This window comes from Taudactylus pleione, unplaced genomic scaffold, assembly GCF_031769625.1.
Source record: "Taudactylus pleione unplaced genomic scaffold, aTauple2 ptg000450l, whole genome shotgun sequence".
Classification (NCBI taxonomy): Eukaryota; Metazoa; Chordata; class Amphibia; order Anura; family Myobatrachidae; genus Taudactylus; species Taudactylus pleione.
Window position 1 is genome coordinate 299394 of NW_028284852.1, and position 16634 is coordinate 316027.

A 16634-nucleotide genomic window follows, 5' to 3' on the forward strand; every position below is an offset into this window, starting at 1 on the left:
GTGATCCCCATTCTACAACACCTGGCTTACTATATAATGGCAGTAACATTACACCGATCTGTGATCCCCATTCTACAACACCTGGCTTACTATATAACGGCAGTAACTTTACACCGATCTGTGATCCCCATTCTACAACACCTGGCTTACTATATAACGGCAGTAACATTACACCGATCTGTGATCCCCATTCTACAACACCTGGCTTACTATATAACGGCAGTAACATTACACCGATCTGTGATCCCCATTCTACAACACCTGGCTTACTATATAATGGCAGTAACATTACACGGATTTGTGATACCCCATTCTACAACACCTGGCTTACCATATAACGGCAGTAACATTACACCGATCTGTGATCCCCATTCTACAACACCTGGCTTACTATATAATGGCAGTAACATTACACCGATCTGTGATCCCCATTCTACAACACCTGGCTTACTATATAATGGCAGTAACAGTACACCGATCTGTGATCCCCATTCTACAACACCTGGCTTACTATATAACGGCAGTAACATTACACCGCTCTGTGATCCCCATTCTACAACACCTGGCTTACTATATAATGGCAGTAACATTACACGGATTTGTGATTCCCCATTCTACAACACCTGGCTTACTATATAATGGCAGTAACATTACACCGATCTGTGATCCCCCATTCTACAACACCTGGCTTACTATATAATGGCAGTAACATTACACCGATCTGTGATCCCCATTCTACAACACCTGGCTTACTATATAACGGCAGTAACATTACACCGATCTGTGATCCCCATTCTACAACACCTGGCTTACTATATAATGGCAGTAACATTACACCGATCTGTGATCCCCATTCTACAACACCTGGCTTACTATATAACGGCAGTAACATTACACCGATCTGTGATCCCCATTCTACAACACCTGGCTTACTATATAATGGCAGTAACATTACACGGATTTGTGATACCCCATTCTACAACACCTGGCTTACTATATAATGGCAGTAACATTACACCGATCTGTGATCCCCATTCTACAACACCTGGCTTACTATATAATGGCAGTAACATTACACCGATCTGTGATCCCCATTCTACAACACCTGGCTTACTATATAACGGCAGTAACATTACACCGATCTGTGATCCCCATTCTACAACACCTGGCTTACTATATAACGGCAGTAACATTACACCGATCTGTGATTCCCCATTCTACAACACCTGGCTTACTATATAACGGCAGTAACATTACACCGCTCTGTGATCCCCATTCTACAACACCTGGCTTACTATATAACGGCAGTAACATTACACCGATCTGTGATTCCCCATTCTACAACACCTGGCTTACTATATAATGGCAGTAACATTACACGGATTTGTGATACCCCATTCTACAACACCTGGCTTACTATATAACGGCAGTAACATTACACCGCTCTGTGATCCCCATTCTACAACACCTGGCTTACTATATAACGGCAGTAACATTACACCGATCTGTGATCCCCACTCTACAACACCTGGCTTACTATATAACGGCAGTAACATTACACCGATCTGTGATCCCCATTCTACAACACCTGGCTTACTATATAACGGCCGTAACATTACACCGATCTGTGATCCCCATTCTACAACACCTGGCTTACTATATAATGGCAGTAACATTACACGGATTTGTGATTCCCCATTCTACAACACCTGGCTTACTATATAATGGCAGTAACATTACACCGATCTGTGATCCCCATTCTACAACACCTGGCTTACTATATAACGGCAGTAACATTACACCGATCTGTGATCCCCATTCTACAACACCTGGCTTACTATATAACGGCAGTAACATTACACGGCTCTGTGATCCCCATTCTACAACACCTGGCTTACTATATAATGGCAGTAACATTACACCGATCTGTGATCCCCATTCTACAACACCTGGCTTACTATATAACGGCAGTAACATTACACCGCTCTGTGATCCCCATTCTACAACACCTGGCTTACTATATAATGGCAGTAACATTACACCGATCTGTGATCCCCCATTCTACAACACCTGGCTTACTATATAACGGCAGTAACATTACACCGCTCTGTGATCCCCATTCTACAACACCTGGCTTACTATATAATGGCAGTAACATTACACCGATCTGTGATCCCCATTCTACAACACCTGGCTTACTATATAACGGCAGTAACATTACACCAATCTGTGATCCCCATTCTACAACACCTGGCTTACTATATAATGGCAGTAACATTACACGGATTTGTGATACCCCATTCTACAACACCTGGCTTACTATATAATGGCAGTAACATTACACGGATTTGTGATACCCCATTCTACAACACCTGGCTTACTATATAATGGCAGTAACATTACACCGATCTGTGATCCCCATTCTACAACACCTGGCTTACTATATAATGGCAGTAACATTACACCGATCTGTGATCCCCATTCTACAACACCTGGCTTACTATATAACGGCAGTAACATTACACCGCTCTGTGATCCCCATTCTACAACACCTGGCTTACTATATAACGGCAGTAACATTACACCGATCTGTGATCCCCACTCTACAACACCTGGCTTACTATATAACGGCAGTAACATTACACGGATTTGTGATTCCCCATTCTACAACACCTGGCTTACTATATAACGGCAGTAACATTACACCGATCTGTGATCCCCATTCTACAACACCTGGCTTACTATATAACGGCAGTAACATTACACGGCTCTGTGATCCCCATTCTACAACACCTGGCTTACTATATAACGGCAGTAACATTACACCGATCTGTGATCCCCATTCTACAACACCTGGCTTACTATATAATGGCAGTAACATTACACGGATCTGTGATCCCCATTCTACAACACCTGGCTTACTATATAATGGCAGTAACATTACACCGATCTGTGATTCCCCATTCTACAACACCTGGCTTACTATATAATGGCAGTAACATTACACCGATCTGTGATCCCCATTCTACAACACCTGGCTTACTATATAACGGCAGTAACATTACACGGATTTGTGATTCCCCATTCTACAACACCTGGCTTACTATATAATGGCAGTAACATTACACCAATCTGTGATCCCCATTCTACAACACCTGGCTTACTATATAATGGCAGTAACATTACACGGATTTGTGATACCCCATTCTACAACACCTGGCTTACTATATAATGGCAGTAACATTACACGGATCTGTGATCCCCATTCTACAACACCTGGCTTACTATATAACGGCAGTAACATTACACCGATCTGTGATCCCCATTCTACAACACCTGGCTTACTATATAATGGCAGTAACATTACACCGATCTGTGATCCCCATTCTACAACACCTGGCTTACTATATAACGGCAGTAACATTACACCGATCTGTGATCCCCATTCTACAACACCTGGCTTACTATATAACGGCAGTAACATTACACCAATCTGTGATCCCCATTCTACAACACCTGGCTTACTATATAATGGCAGTAACATTACACGGATTTGTGATCCCCATTCTACAACACCTGGCTTACTATGTAATGGCAGTAACATTACACGGATTTGTGATTCCCCATTCTACAACACCCAGCGTACGTATTAGCTTACTATATAATGGCAGCTACAAACAGGTCGCTCAGAGTTGCAGCGCTTCGTGTGCGTTTAGCGAATAAGCCCCATACTGTAAGTGTATTCATTTCAAAGTGCATCAAACTGCTTCCAAAATTCCGTGCGCATCTTCGAGCGGAGCCAGGTCATTAAACATTTCACAAGGAAATTTGGGGTAGGTGCCGGTGGTGAACTCACCTATCTTCTTGTTCTTCTCCTCGCTGCGGTTGTGCGCTATGATCGGGGAGTAAATGAAGGGGCTCTTTGTCGACAGCTTTTGGCCCAGTAAATTTTTAACTTTTTGTGGTCGCAGGATAACTGGAAGATTGAGAAGTTTCACCGACCTAGAAGTAAAAGACATACAATCGATTTAACAAACTTGTACACAAAGGGGGGGAATTCAATTAGGGGCATATCCGTTAGCAAGGGCAAAACTATGTGGCAGCCACGGCGCTATATGGCAATAGCATGCACTTTTGTGCAAATTGGGAATTTGGCCCGCCATGGGGCGAAGGGTGCCAGACGGGCTGCCGTTGCTGGCGTTTAAGCTTTGCGGCAGCGGCAATTCACACCCTTCACTGACCATTGAATTACCCCCATAGACTAGTCGCGATAACGAAAATCTGCTTTCTCAGAAGTATAAAAATTTCAAGTTTTTCCGCTCCCTGGCATTAATTAGATGCCGATAGCTATATATGACCAGTATGGGGTGGGTGACACTTGAGACACAAAGAGGGCAATTCAATTCAGCACAATGTTGAATAGCCGCAGGAGGGAGATCCCGAAGCTATACAATACACCGCGCTGTTTGGGGCGCTAAGGATTTCTTCTCGCACCCCCCTGGGGATGCGAGGAGAAATCCGACCAAAGTGCCGGACGCGCAGCTGTTTTTCTGCTTAGCGAGGCACTGACAGCCGCGCGCCCGGCACTTTGGTCAGAGAATGCCGGTTAACGCACCTTAACACCCTTGTTAAGGTTCGATAACAGTCATTCTCCGACCTCACAGCGCACTGAATTGAAGCTCGCTCCCAGCGCTATTCAATTCGCGTTGAATTTGTTTCGCCCCCCGAAGGGGCCAATGTAGTAGGGCGAGAGTTTTCTCACACTTTTTAAACACGCCCAATGTAATAGAGGCAGAGAACAGAGCAAACTCGTGTGTGTCTCAGACTCAAAAAACTCTCACGATTTAAACTCTCGTCCAGATGTTTTCCCATTTTGAAGATAAAACTCAACCAATGTGAGTGTCTGCTGCTAAACTCTCACATTATCTAAACTCTCACCTAAACACAAAAAGTGTAAAAAAAATTAAATAAAAAAGACACAAAAGGTTAAATTTACTAATGTGAGAGTTTTTGAAAGTGGAGATGTTGCCCCTAGCAACCAGATTCTAGCTATTATCTTCTAGAAGGTACTAGTTAAATGTTAAAGTATAATCTGATTGGTTGCTATAGGCAACATCTCACTTTAGTAACTATACCCCAAACTCTTCGATTATGTTTGCAATAATCATCTCTAACAACTGTGTTAAAAACAAATATAAAAGCAAATATAATAACATGATCAAACTGTGACAGATATCATTCTGATACAGGTGTACGCTGACTAAATATAGAAGTGCGCATTGTTGCAGAGGCCTCGCCTTTGCGATTTGCAGAGAGGATGAAAGGCAGTGTGGGGGGGACCATTTTCTTGTGGCCAGCACGGCAGGCGGTGACCCCATTACAACAGAATTGCCGCAGGAAGAGATCAGAAATCTGCCTTAGAAGACAAAGTGGAAGCCCATCCATTTATAGTATAGTTCAGCAAACACCAGGCGATGCGTGGGCGGATTAACCCCACACTGCACACAATGCAGGCGCTGTACGCGGAGACGGAAAACGTAACCGGTTATTTCACTTCAATAAATTATTTGTCATGCGAGAATCTGTCTGGAAGGGATGATTTATAATTAATTTGCCCTGTCCCGGAGATACCATTGGAGGCATTTATAAATGTAAAGAAATTATTATAGAGTAATAATGTCCGAGATAATGAAGACCCCTGTAATCACGATGATTACATTATCCGATTTTTACTTGATCCATCTTCAAAAAAAAAAAAAAACTGGTTCCCAAATATTTCAGTCAAAACTTTATTGATATAGAACATTTCACAAATATCACTCTACTCTCTAAGCAGAACCCATCATTGGTAACTTATTTACAGTCAGGTGCATAAATATTGGGACATTGACAGAATTTTCATATTTTGGCCTCTATTCACCACCACAATGGCTTTGAAATGAAACAAACAAGATGTGCTTTAACTGCAGACTTTCAGATTTAATTTGAGGGTAATTACATCCAAATCAGGTGAACGGTGTAGGAATTACAACAGTTTCTATATGTGCCTCCCACTTTTTAAGGGGCCAATAGTAATGGGACAAACTAAACAATCCTAAATCCAACTTTCACTTTTTAATACTTTTGTTGCAAATCCTTTGCAGGCAATTACAGCCTGAAGTCTGGAACGCATAGACATCACCAGACGTTGGGTTTCATCCCTGGTGATGCTCTGCCAGGCCTCTACTGCAAATGTCTTCAGTTCCTGCTTGTTCTTGGGGCATTTTCCCTTCAGTTTTGTCTTCATCAAGTGAAATGCATGCTCAATCGGATTCAGGTCAGGGGATTGACTTGGCCATTGCATAATATTCCACTTTTTAGCCTTAAAAAACTCTTTGATTGCTTTTGCAGAATGCTTCGGGTCATTATCCATCTGCACTGTGAAGCGCCGTCCAATGAGTTCTGAAGCATTTGACTGAATATGAGCATATAATATTGCCCGAAACACTTCAGAATTCATTCTGCTGCTTTTGTCAGCAGTCACATCATCAATAAATACAAGGGAACCAGTTCCATTGGCAGCCATACATGCCCACGCCATGACACTACCACCACGCTTCACTGATGAGGTGGTATGTTTTGGATAATGAGCAGTTCCTTTCCTTCTCCATACTCTTCTCTTCCCATCACTCTGGTACAAGTTGATCTTTGTCTCATCTGTCCATAGGATGTTGTTCCAGAACTGTAATGGCTTTTTTAAATGTTGTTTGGCAAACTCTAATCTGGTCTTCCTGTTTTTGTGGCTCACCAATGGTTTACATCTTGTGGTGAACCCTCTATATTCACTCTTGTGAAGTCTTCTCTTGATTGTTGACATAGACACATATACACCTACCTCCTGGAGAGTGTTCTTGATTTGGCCAACTGTTGTGAAGGGGTTTTTCTTCACCAGGGAAATAATTATTCTGTCATCCACCACAGTTGTTTTCCGTGGTCTTCCGGGTCTTTTGGTGTTGCTGAGCTCTCCAAGTCGTTCTTTCTTTTTAAGAATGTTTAAGAATGTCACACCTAATGTTTTTGCTCTCTCTCTGATGGGTTTGTTTTGATTTTTCAGCCTAATGATGGCTTGCTTCACTGATAGTGACAGCTCTTTGGATCTCATATTGAGAGTTGACAGCAACTGATTCCAAATGCAAATGTCACACCTAGAATCAACTCCAGACCTTTTACCTGCTGAATTGATAATGAAATAACGAGGGAATAGCCCACACCTGTCCATGAAATAGCTTTTGAGTTGATAGTCCCCTTACTTTTGGCCCCTTAAAAAGTGGGAGGCACATATAGAAACCGTTGTAATTCCTACACCGTTCACCTGATTTGGATGTAATTACCCTCAAATTAAATCTGAAAGTCTGCAGGTAAAGCAAATCTTATTTGTTTCATTTCAAAGCCATTGTGGTGGTGAATAGAGGCCAAAATATGAAAATTCTGTCAATGTCCCAATATTTATGCACCTAACTGTATATGACACTTTGGCCCTCATTCAGAGGCGGTCAAAGAAGAGAGTGCTCGCTCTGAATGAGGGCAGCCGCTTAACTTTTCAAGTGAGGCCTCCTGGTCGCTAGCTAAGCTTTGGGTTACCACCCACAGCTTTAGTGACCGACCAGGTTGATGGTCGCGATGGTCAAGACCATCGCGACCATCGGGGCTTGCGACGAGACCCTAAGGTTGGGTCTTGGCAACCGCAAGCCCCAGGGAGCTTTCTGCTCTGATCGAGCAGGAAGCTCCCCACTGACAACACTGCTGATGTCAGTGCGGCCGCCCACAAAATGCCTTCGTTTGTGAAACCACCCCCCCGCCACACCTACAAAACGGGTCGAGCTATCGATCAACATCGACAGCCGTCCCTTTTATAGTGAGCTCCGGAGAAATAGAATTTCTTTCTCGCTCCAGGGCTTGCGCACACGCAGTGCGGCCACTGCGCGTGCGCAGGGCCTAAACATCGACCCAGTTGCGAGCGCTCATCGCTTGCGACCGGGTCTGAATGAGGTCCTTTATCCTCACGTGAAGTGCACTCCATTCCCCTGACATTAAAGTTGGGTACACCCCATACGATACAACGTCCAATATATTGTCTCGATGCGGATCAGAAAAAAATATCGTGCACATCGTATAGTGTGTACGCCAGATCCGTCCTTCCCGCCTGTCGCTCATTAAATCATCCCCATTGGATGTTCTGCATGTCCAATGAGACAATTCAATCAATGACGGGGAGTAGTTATATGCAGCATGTAATGATATATTGCGCCGCTGTGCGGCGGCACGCGCAGTGTGTACTGTAGCGCAATGTATTGTTACACTGCTGAGTTCAGGTGTGTACCCAGCTTTAGTTCATACTCCATCACGCTAGTCGTATGGACTGTCTTGTCTTAAGCCAGCCATAGACAGCAAGATTGTGCAGACGTTCCGGCTTAACGTAAAACGGGCGTAGCTAAAGCACAATTATCAACGGGTTTCCACACACTGCAATGGAAGTGATCTTCATTTAACAGCATGGAGTCGGATGAACGACGGGCGGGAACATCACAAAGGTTTGACAACCAAACCAGATAATCCAGACCATTTATCAGCCTGTGAACAATCATCTTCCATATCCGTACAGTGGGCCTGATTCAGAGGCGCTCGCAAAAGCGAGCGCTCACTCTGAATCAGGGCGGGCACTTGGTGTTTAAGTTGCGGCCTCTTGGCCGCTCGCATAGCTGTGGGTTACCACCCACAGCTTATGCGAGCGGCCATGATGATGGTCGCGATGGTCAAGACCATCGCGCTTGCGACGAGACCCTTGTGGTAGGGTCTCGTGGCCGCAAGCCCCAGAGAGCTTTTGGCTCAAACAGAGCTGGAAGCTCTCACTGACATCACTGGTGATGTCAGGGAGGCCGCCCACAAACGGCAGGCGTTCGCTTGGGAACGCCTCAGTTTGTGAAGCCCTCCCCCCCAGCCACGCCTACAAAAGGGGTCGAGCTGTCGATCAACATCGACAGCCGCCCCCTTTTGTAGTGTGTCCCGGAGCGAGCGTTTTTTGCGCTCGCTCCAGGGCTCGCGCGTGCGCACTGGCCCACTATCGACCCGGTTGCGAGCGCACAGCGCTTGCGACCGGGTCTGAATCAGGCTCAGTGAACAGAAGTCTGAATGTAACGGTCGTTTCATCGGCTGATCTGAACGATTATCATCGTCCCTAAATGCACAACCGCAGAGGCCGTAGTCCGATGGATAAACCGCACCTGCCATAGAGCTGGCGCAAGTGTCGAAGATGTGCCGATGGAGGAGTGTAAACACTCACCACGCAGAGACGATGAAAGCAGGCTCCTCAGTCCTTACATACCTCAGACGCAGGATACTACACCAGGGAAGGGCTGATAGCAGCATTTCCATATAATCGCCGCCGCGACTCCAGCAACAGGCGCAGGAGCAGATGGCGCAGCGCCCACCTCTGAATCAGTGTAGAGGATATGGATATACTTTGCACTTACGTACAGCCGGGGCAGCCATATTGTTTGCTAAATTCGTGTTTCAAAAGATGGCTCTCGTCCTTGTGCGCGCCGGTGACGAGTGGACTTTAACAAATCATGATTTTTTTTTTATCACTTTAAATGTTGCTAAAAACGTCTTTGTGAGTAAGGGCATGATTCGGAGATGGACGAAGTGCCGATGTTTGCGCAGCTGACCGATGTATCGCTAGTGCGCATGTGCGAAAAAGTCTTGGAAAGCCTTAATGCGCACGCGCAACCCCAAGTGTCCGATGGAATTCACAATTACGTACAGTATCGCTAACAAATGCGACCCCTGGGCGTATCAGGGTGGAGACTGGGAGGTGACCTAAAGTGATCGCAAAAAGGGGCTGTCTCACGGGTGTTAGGGGAGTGTCATGGCCGTGTCTGGGAGCGCTGCTGCGTTCCCAATCACAGATCAAACGCTTCAGAGGCCATGTTTAGTTGGATTAGAGGGACCCTAGGCTACCACAAATGTCTACGGTGCGACCAATGTTGCATCAATGTTGGAGTGTTTACGATCTCCATCGCAAATGCACAGGCCACGCAAGCTGAAAGTAGGCGTCTAACCAACCGTACGCCCCATCGCACAAAGGGGAGGATGAGAATAGCATCTGCATATTCCCACAACCACTATTGCGATGGCGCCTATGCTCGCAGCTGCATTACCAGCCATCTCTGAATCAGGTGCTAAGACCCAATTATTGAACCCCGCAGTACCCTGTAATACCCCTTCAAAGTGGTCATGGAAAAGGGGGTTAGCAGGGAGGCGAATCCTTACCTCACAATGGGCAGTTTCGTGAACGGCACTGGGGGTAACGTTAAGCCCTCAGGTAAGCTAATAGGCTCCATCGTACCGGCGCACTTCGAGGTGTAGCTCTCCAGGCTCTGCGCCACGTCTTTCTTCTCTATAAAAGGGAGAGGAAAAAGGACAAGTCAGAAATGATGCACACCTAAAAGAGGGAATAAAAGAAAAACAAACATGTACAGCAGCTCTGACACCCCCATCTACAGAGCAACAAGAGCACGTAAATCTCTTTCCCTTACTGAGACCCAGATACAGTCACGTGATGGTCACTGAGCATAGAGCGGCCATGACAGGCAGTCTTCTAAATGTAACTTTAATAGTAGCTGAGGTAAAAACAAATGACAACGTACAGTAATTAAAGCATAAAGCATTCTTGAGAACATCGGCTATAAAACGCACCACATCCTTCTCGGTCGTGTACGCTCAATATTTATAAAGTACAAGCAGTTCAGTTTTACACATTACCGTCATGTGAAGGAAGCTGTAGTAATTGATACTAACACCTCATTGCTAATTAAAAGCAAAAAACCTCAAAATAGTCACACGATATAAGAAAGAGGATCTGTACGAGGAGCACAGCGGGCAGCAGATCCATAATTTATAAATATCAAGCAGTAAAATGTGTCTTATGAGGAGAGCCATGTTTAATAAATGTGCCACGGTATGTGTGGGGTAATCTGAGGTATACTCCATTATAACCAACATGCCCCTGTGAATGAGTGCACCCGTGGCCTAAACATAGTTGAGGCAGCCATTTAGCCATTTTGTGGGCTGTACCAATAGGCACAATATCACTATCACGGACAGATGGGCTGACCATAAAATGGCTGCCTCTGAAACTCCCTCCCGGATACACATCAAGGCCACGCAGGTCTGCTACACCACTCCAGAAGATCTTGGAAAATCAATAACGCTTGCTGCTTTTAAAATGGCAGTGAATGGGAGGTGGGAGCAGGTTGCCACCGGGATATAAAAAGATTTTGATTGGAGGTTTAAGTAACTGACTGTGGCAGATAGAACTGTATATAAATGATACGACACATCTTGAAAACAAACCTTTGTACAGTTAATTCCATAAACAGCCAGTTTTACACCATATAATGAAAATATAAATAAATAAATGTAAGAATCTGAAATATAACAGGGCAAGCGATCAAAAACTGGAAAAAATATTATTGTCGTTACAGGTTTAGGCTCATTGTCCCAGCTTCCAGTATTTGCTTTGGAAATAAGTACAACTGATTGGGTTGCTGATTGAAGCTGCCAAGAGATGCCATAATATATGTTTCTGAAGGCTTTATAATATTGGTTGATGAAAACGTATGGCCCTGGTGCCTGCCTAACATCAGGTTGTTTATGACTGCTAACACCTCAGATCAGGTGCAGCACTCTCTTCCTGGGAGATTTATTACACTGAGAACGTCTATATAATTCATGGTTCAGACGGCGAGACTGCTTGGCGATCATCTCCCATGTTATGTAGCGGCGAGTAGTACTCGGCGATGGGTTATTTGGCAATGTGAATTAGGCTTCATTATTTTCTGCCTTAGTACGTTGGCAAGCATCTTATCACTAAATAAAGCATGGTATGAATTATCTGTTAATGGGCCCTATAACAAGAAATTCCAATAAGCAAAGAAAGCTATGTTATCTTTCCGTGAGTGAGTGTTTTGTGTTTTTTTTAGTTCATCTGTGAATTTTATAATAATATAATACACTGACAGAGCGTTTTCAGGTTATCGCAGCCCTAACCCTAAAACTTAGACCATGTTGACATAATGACAACATACCCATACTTATAGCTTTACCCGCACAATAGATGGACCAGTGTTCAAAGGCAATTATTGTGATTTGTTGTGTTTTCTGCCTTACACCCTTCAATAGACAATTTCCAATTCTAGGGGGACGGATGTATTTAATATTCCGGCGCGCACAAACCCATTGCTGAATTCCAGACAAGGGGCAGAATCCCGGCTGCAGAATCCCAGTGGTCAGAATTAGGGGTTAGGTTTGGGTTTTGGCACTAGAGAGGGGGTTAGGCGGCTAGAGTGGGGGGGGGGGGATAGGTTGCAGGACTGGAGGGTTAGGGTTAGAAGAAGGGTTACCCAACTTACCTGCAGGCATCTGCATTTCGACAGTCGGTATTGCGACCACCGGTATTGTGTGAGCCGGGATTGTGGTTGGGGTGAGCACTATTAGTTGTACTGGGGCAAGGTTCTAACCAAGTCATATTATAAGTGTCAGGCAAGAGGACTTGTTGGAGGACATATGAAATATACCTTCAAAAGTTAGAGGCGCAGGGTAAAAGTGTAATGCCTGTCCTAATGGGTGGAGGAACCCAAATGTCATGTAAGACAAATTCTCTTAGTACTGTCAGTTACGTATAGGTAGCAAGGGAATTAGCTTGGCTAGAAGTTACTTCAGATTAACTGGGTGTTCTATCTAATAATGTATCAGGCACCAAGATGAAATCACCAAATGTTATAGGGTTCCCCAAAGCCTGTAAATGCGTTCGCTGAGATACACAAGGATCGCGGCCTACGCAACTCCCCTCTTCCATTGAGGACGGCCACCATGCTTGATTGATCTGTGCAGCAAAAACCATCACACGCCGTTTAATCTATATAGGAGAACAAAGGTAGAAGAGTCTGCGAGCTCAGCAGATGTCCACGTCACCGGACGAGTACAATGAACGCAGTGTTGCAGTCCGGCCGCTAGCAGATGGAATTACATTAATCACGTAGCTGACGAATATGTTTTCCAAAAACCGCAATTGTCGTTTTTTCTGTGTATGATTGAATTAGGTCAAGAACATCTTTTAAAAAACTTATCCAACACTATTTTGTAAAATAAAAACACTGTATACAATAAAAATAGCATTTTTTATGGTATATAGTAGTGATGGCCATTGACTGTACCAACGATGGCCGATGGGTTAAACCATTGATAGAAACATCGATTGTTTGAGACCACAGCTACCAATGTTTCCTTAACATCGGTTGGAGAGCTGCCATCTATATATGTATATTTATAGATATACATACATAAATATATATATATGTACAAACATATACACACATATATATATATATATATATATATATACACACACACACATACATATATATATATATATATATACACTGTGTGTGGGTGTATGTATGTATATATATAATATATATATATATATATATATATATATCTGGAATTGAGAGCAAGAAAGAAGGGGCGCCACATAGTGCATGAAACTGTAAAACAGATTTTATTGCAGACAGCGGACATAAAACTCGTTCAATGAATATGCGTACCACAATCAGCGGTCAGATACCATCGCAAGTAATAAAAAGTGTCATGGTAGTAACCCCACTACTTTGAGATTTATGGGTTTAGAACATGTGTTGATTGATATAAAAGGAGGCAATAGAGATAATTTATTGGCAAAGAGAGAATCCTTTTGGATTATAACTTTGAATACTTTGCAACCTAATGGGTTAAATGAGGGATATGATATCACACCTTTTTTAAGAGACTAATTGGCCTGCTGTTGTAGATCTATTGCTTATCTTTTGCTGTTTATCTCTTGTTTTTTATTCCATATTCCTTTATATCCCAGTATTTCTTATTTTAATTTTAACTCATGAATTTTATCTCATGCATTTTGCACATATTTATTGTACTATTATGATTGTATTTTTAAGGAAAAGCATTTCATTATGTTTACAATTTATGTTTTGTATTTTTTACATTTATTTAAATGCTGACTTTTTAATTTATTATGTTTAATTATAAATGTTATGCAATATGCAATGTATGCATTAGGATTTAAAGTACCCACATTGTAACATCTGCTACTATTTCCCTATAGTGTTTCCAATACTGATTAGTTTAAGTATCTAATTATAAAACACTTGTGGAAGTAGATGGGATGACTAGTATAAGAGCATGCCTGTTATTCACGCCAAACCAGCCTCCTGACGAAGTCGATGACGAAACGCGTTGGGGCGTGGTTTGGCGTTGCTTTCCATTACTGGTCGAATAGCCGACGGAGTCCCCGGAGACGTTCGGGTGATATTCAGGCTTCTTCATTTTTATTACTTGCGATGGTATCTGACCGCTGATTGTGGTACGCATATTCATTGAACGAGTTTTATGTCCGCTGTCTGCAATAAAATCTGTTTTACAGTTTCATGCACTATGTGGCGCCCCTTCTTTCTTGCTCTCAATTCCAGATAAACCAATACCCGCTTGGATCCGGGTTTTAACGTGGGGAAGACGCCGGCCTGTGTGGTACCTGTGGCCTGTGCTATATCTGGCGTCTGTGACACAGATTTACTTTGTTCCAAAAATCCATCTATTTATTGGATTCTAAAAAACTTTTCACAGTATTATATGTGTTTATGCATTGATTGATTGATTTGCGCACTGAATTTACTGTATTTATATATATATATATATATATATATATATATAGACAGATATCCTTTATTTACATGGCGTCACAAAGGTTCTGCAGCGCCTCACAAAGAAGACAAACAAATGAGCAAACACAAAAACAGCGACTTACAGTACAAATCAATGCAGGTCAAGGATATGGTCTATGGGCCTGATTCAGAGGACGCTCGTTCGCTCCGAGCGATGTTTGCCCAACTGCGCATGCGTACGGATCGTAATACGCATGTGCGAACCAGTCAGTGCGGCTGAAAATCGTGTGTTCGCTATATAGCAAATGCCTGCTATTTTGAGTGACAGTTGGATGGTTAGTTTAAGGCACTTGGGGGAGGGTTAGGGTTAGGATGCCGTGGGGGATGGTTAGTATTAGGCACTTGGGGGAGGGCTAGGGTTAGGTTGCCGGAGGGGATGGTTAGGGTTAGGCACTTGGGGAAGGGTTAGGGTTAGGCTCAGTGGCGGATCTAGGGCCTGATTCAGAGCCGCTCGTAAGCGGCCGCTCGTTCGTTCCGAGCGATGTTTGCCCAACTGCGCATGCGTACGGATCATAATACGCATGCGCGAACCAGTCATTGCGGCCGAAATTCGTTTGTTCGCTAAATAGCGAATGCCTGCTAATATGAGTGACAAGAGGAGGCGTATGTGGGTGGTAACAGGGGAAGGTGCTTGAAAACGGGGAGTGGAGATCCGAACGCAGGCGTGCTTAAAGGACAAAACGGGCGTTTTAAGGGTGTGCATAATTAATACAGGAGCGTCATTGACCACGTCACTGGGTTATTTTATAGCCAGAACTGCTCGCAAGATTGTGGTAGCAAAAACCAACCACAAGAATAGCGAACAGTTCATACGCTGGTCGATGTACTCGATTAATCTTATAAATAGCGGACATGACGTAGGATGCGAGCGGCCAGGGGGCGTATTTTTTCAAAAAACGACCGCAAGTTTTGTTCGCTCGTTCAGACATAGAGGCGTGAACAGACCGCAAAGAGCGAACGGTTCATTTGAATAGCCACCCCTATTTTCTGGACGAACGACCGCAAATAGCGTCCGGCTCTGAATCAGGCCCTATTTACATTGCTGCAATGGCGATCATAACACACAAAAATAAGCAGCAGGGCGTCAGCTACCAAGCGTTAGGTGCCCTTGTGGGGAGTTAGGAGCAGATGATCGTATGAGTGAGGGAAGGAGAAGCACATGAGGGAAGAGGGCCCTGCTCGTTAGAACTTACATTCTAATATATATACACAAGAAACACTCAGGCGGCACTGCCGGGACTCTCCATACTGGTGTAAACAACTCTGTTTATTCAACGTTTCGGGGTTCTGTGACCCCTCGTTCAGGAACACACACATATATTATATTATATATACACACACATACATACACAAAATGAGGCCAGGGCTCTGCTGCTTATAGGTCCTGCTGAGGGGCAGGGAATATATTGAGGCGTGGAGCTTGCTCCCATTCCCCCCGGGCTGACTCTTGCAAGGCGAGCGGAAGGGAGAGGATGCACTGTTGGTTCTCGGCTGCTGCTCTGTCCTTTCTGCAGCCGCTGGGTGTGGGTGACGCCGGTGCCGGGCTCCCTGATCAATCGGGCACATAGGGATGAATGAAGAGTACAAAGGGCCCGGGAGGTCCCTCTGAGGTAGGTGGCTGCTAGAAGATCATCTTCCAGCAGCCGCCCACTGACATTTTCTGACTGGTCGCATCTGATGTGACCATGTCAGGGAATGCCCAGTCTGGTGTGGTCGCATCTGATTCGACCATGCCAGGCAAGTGGTTAAATATAGCTGTTTAATGAGTGTAATGGAGCCACATTTATCTGCACTGTCTCATGCAGCCAGCGGGCACAC

At 44.1% G+C, this 16634-nt stretch overlaps 1 protein-coding gene across 1 annotated transcript in view; it reads right to left on the reverse strand.

The window, feature by feature from the left end:
• The window catches only part of LOC148505570 (trafficking protein particle complex subunit 9), a 361954-nt gene that overhangs the window by 256589 nt on the left and 88731 nt on the right, over positions 1-16634 (reverse strand). The window contains exons 10-11 of the mRNA XM_088448050.1: positions 10309-10435; positions 3857-4002 (exon numbers count right to left, since the gene is read on the reverse strand). Coding sequence (XP_088304176.1) covers positions 3857-4002; positions 10309-10435 — 273 coding nt within the window. The remainder of the gene's footprint in view (positions 1-3856; positions 4003-10308; positions 10436-16634) is intronic.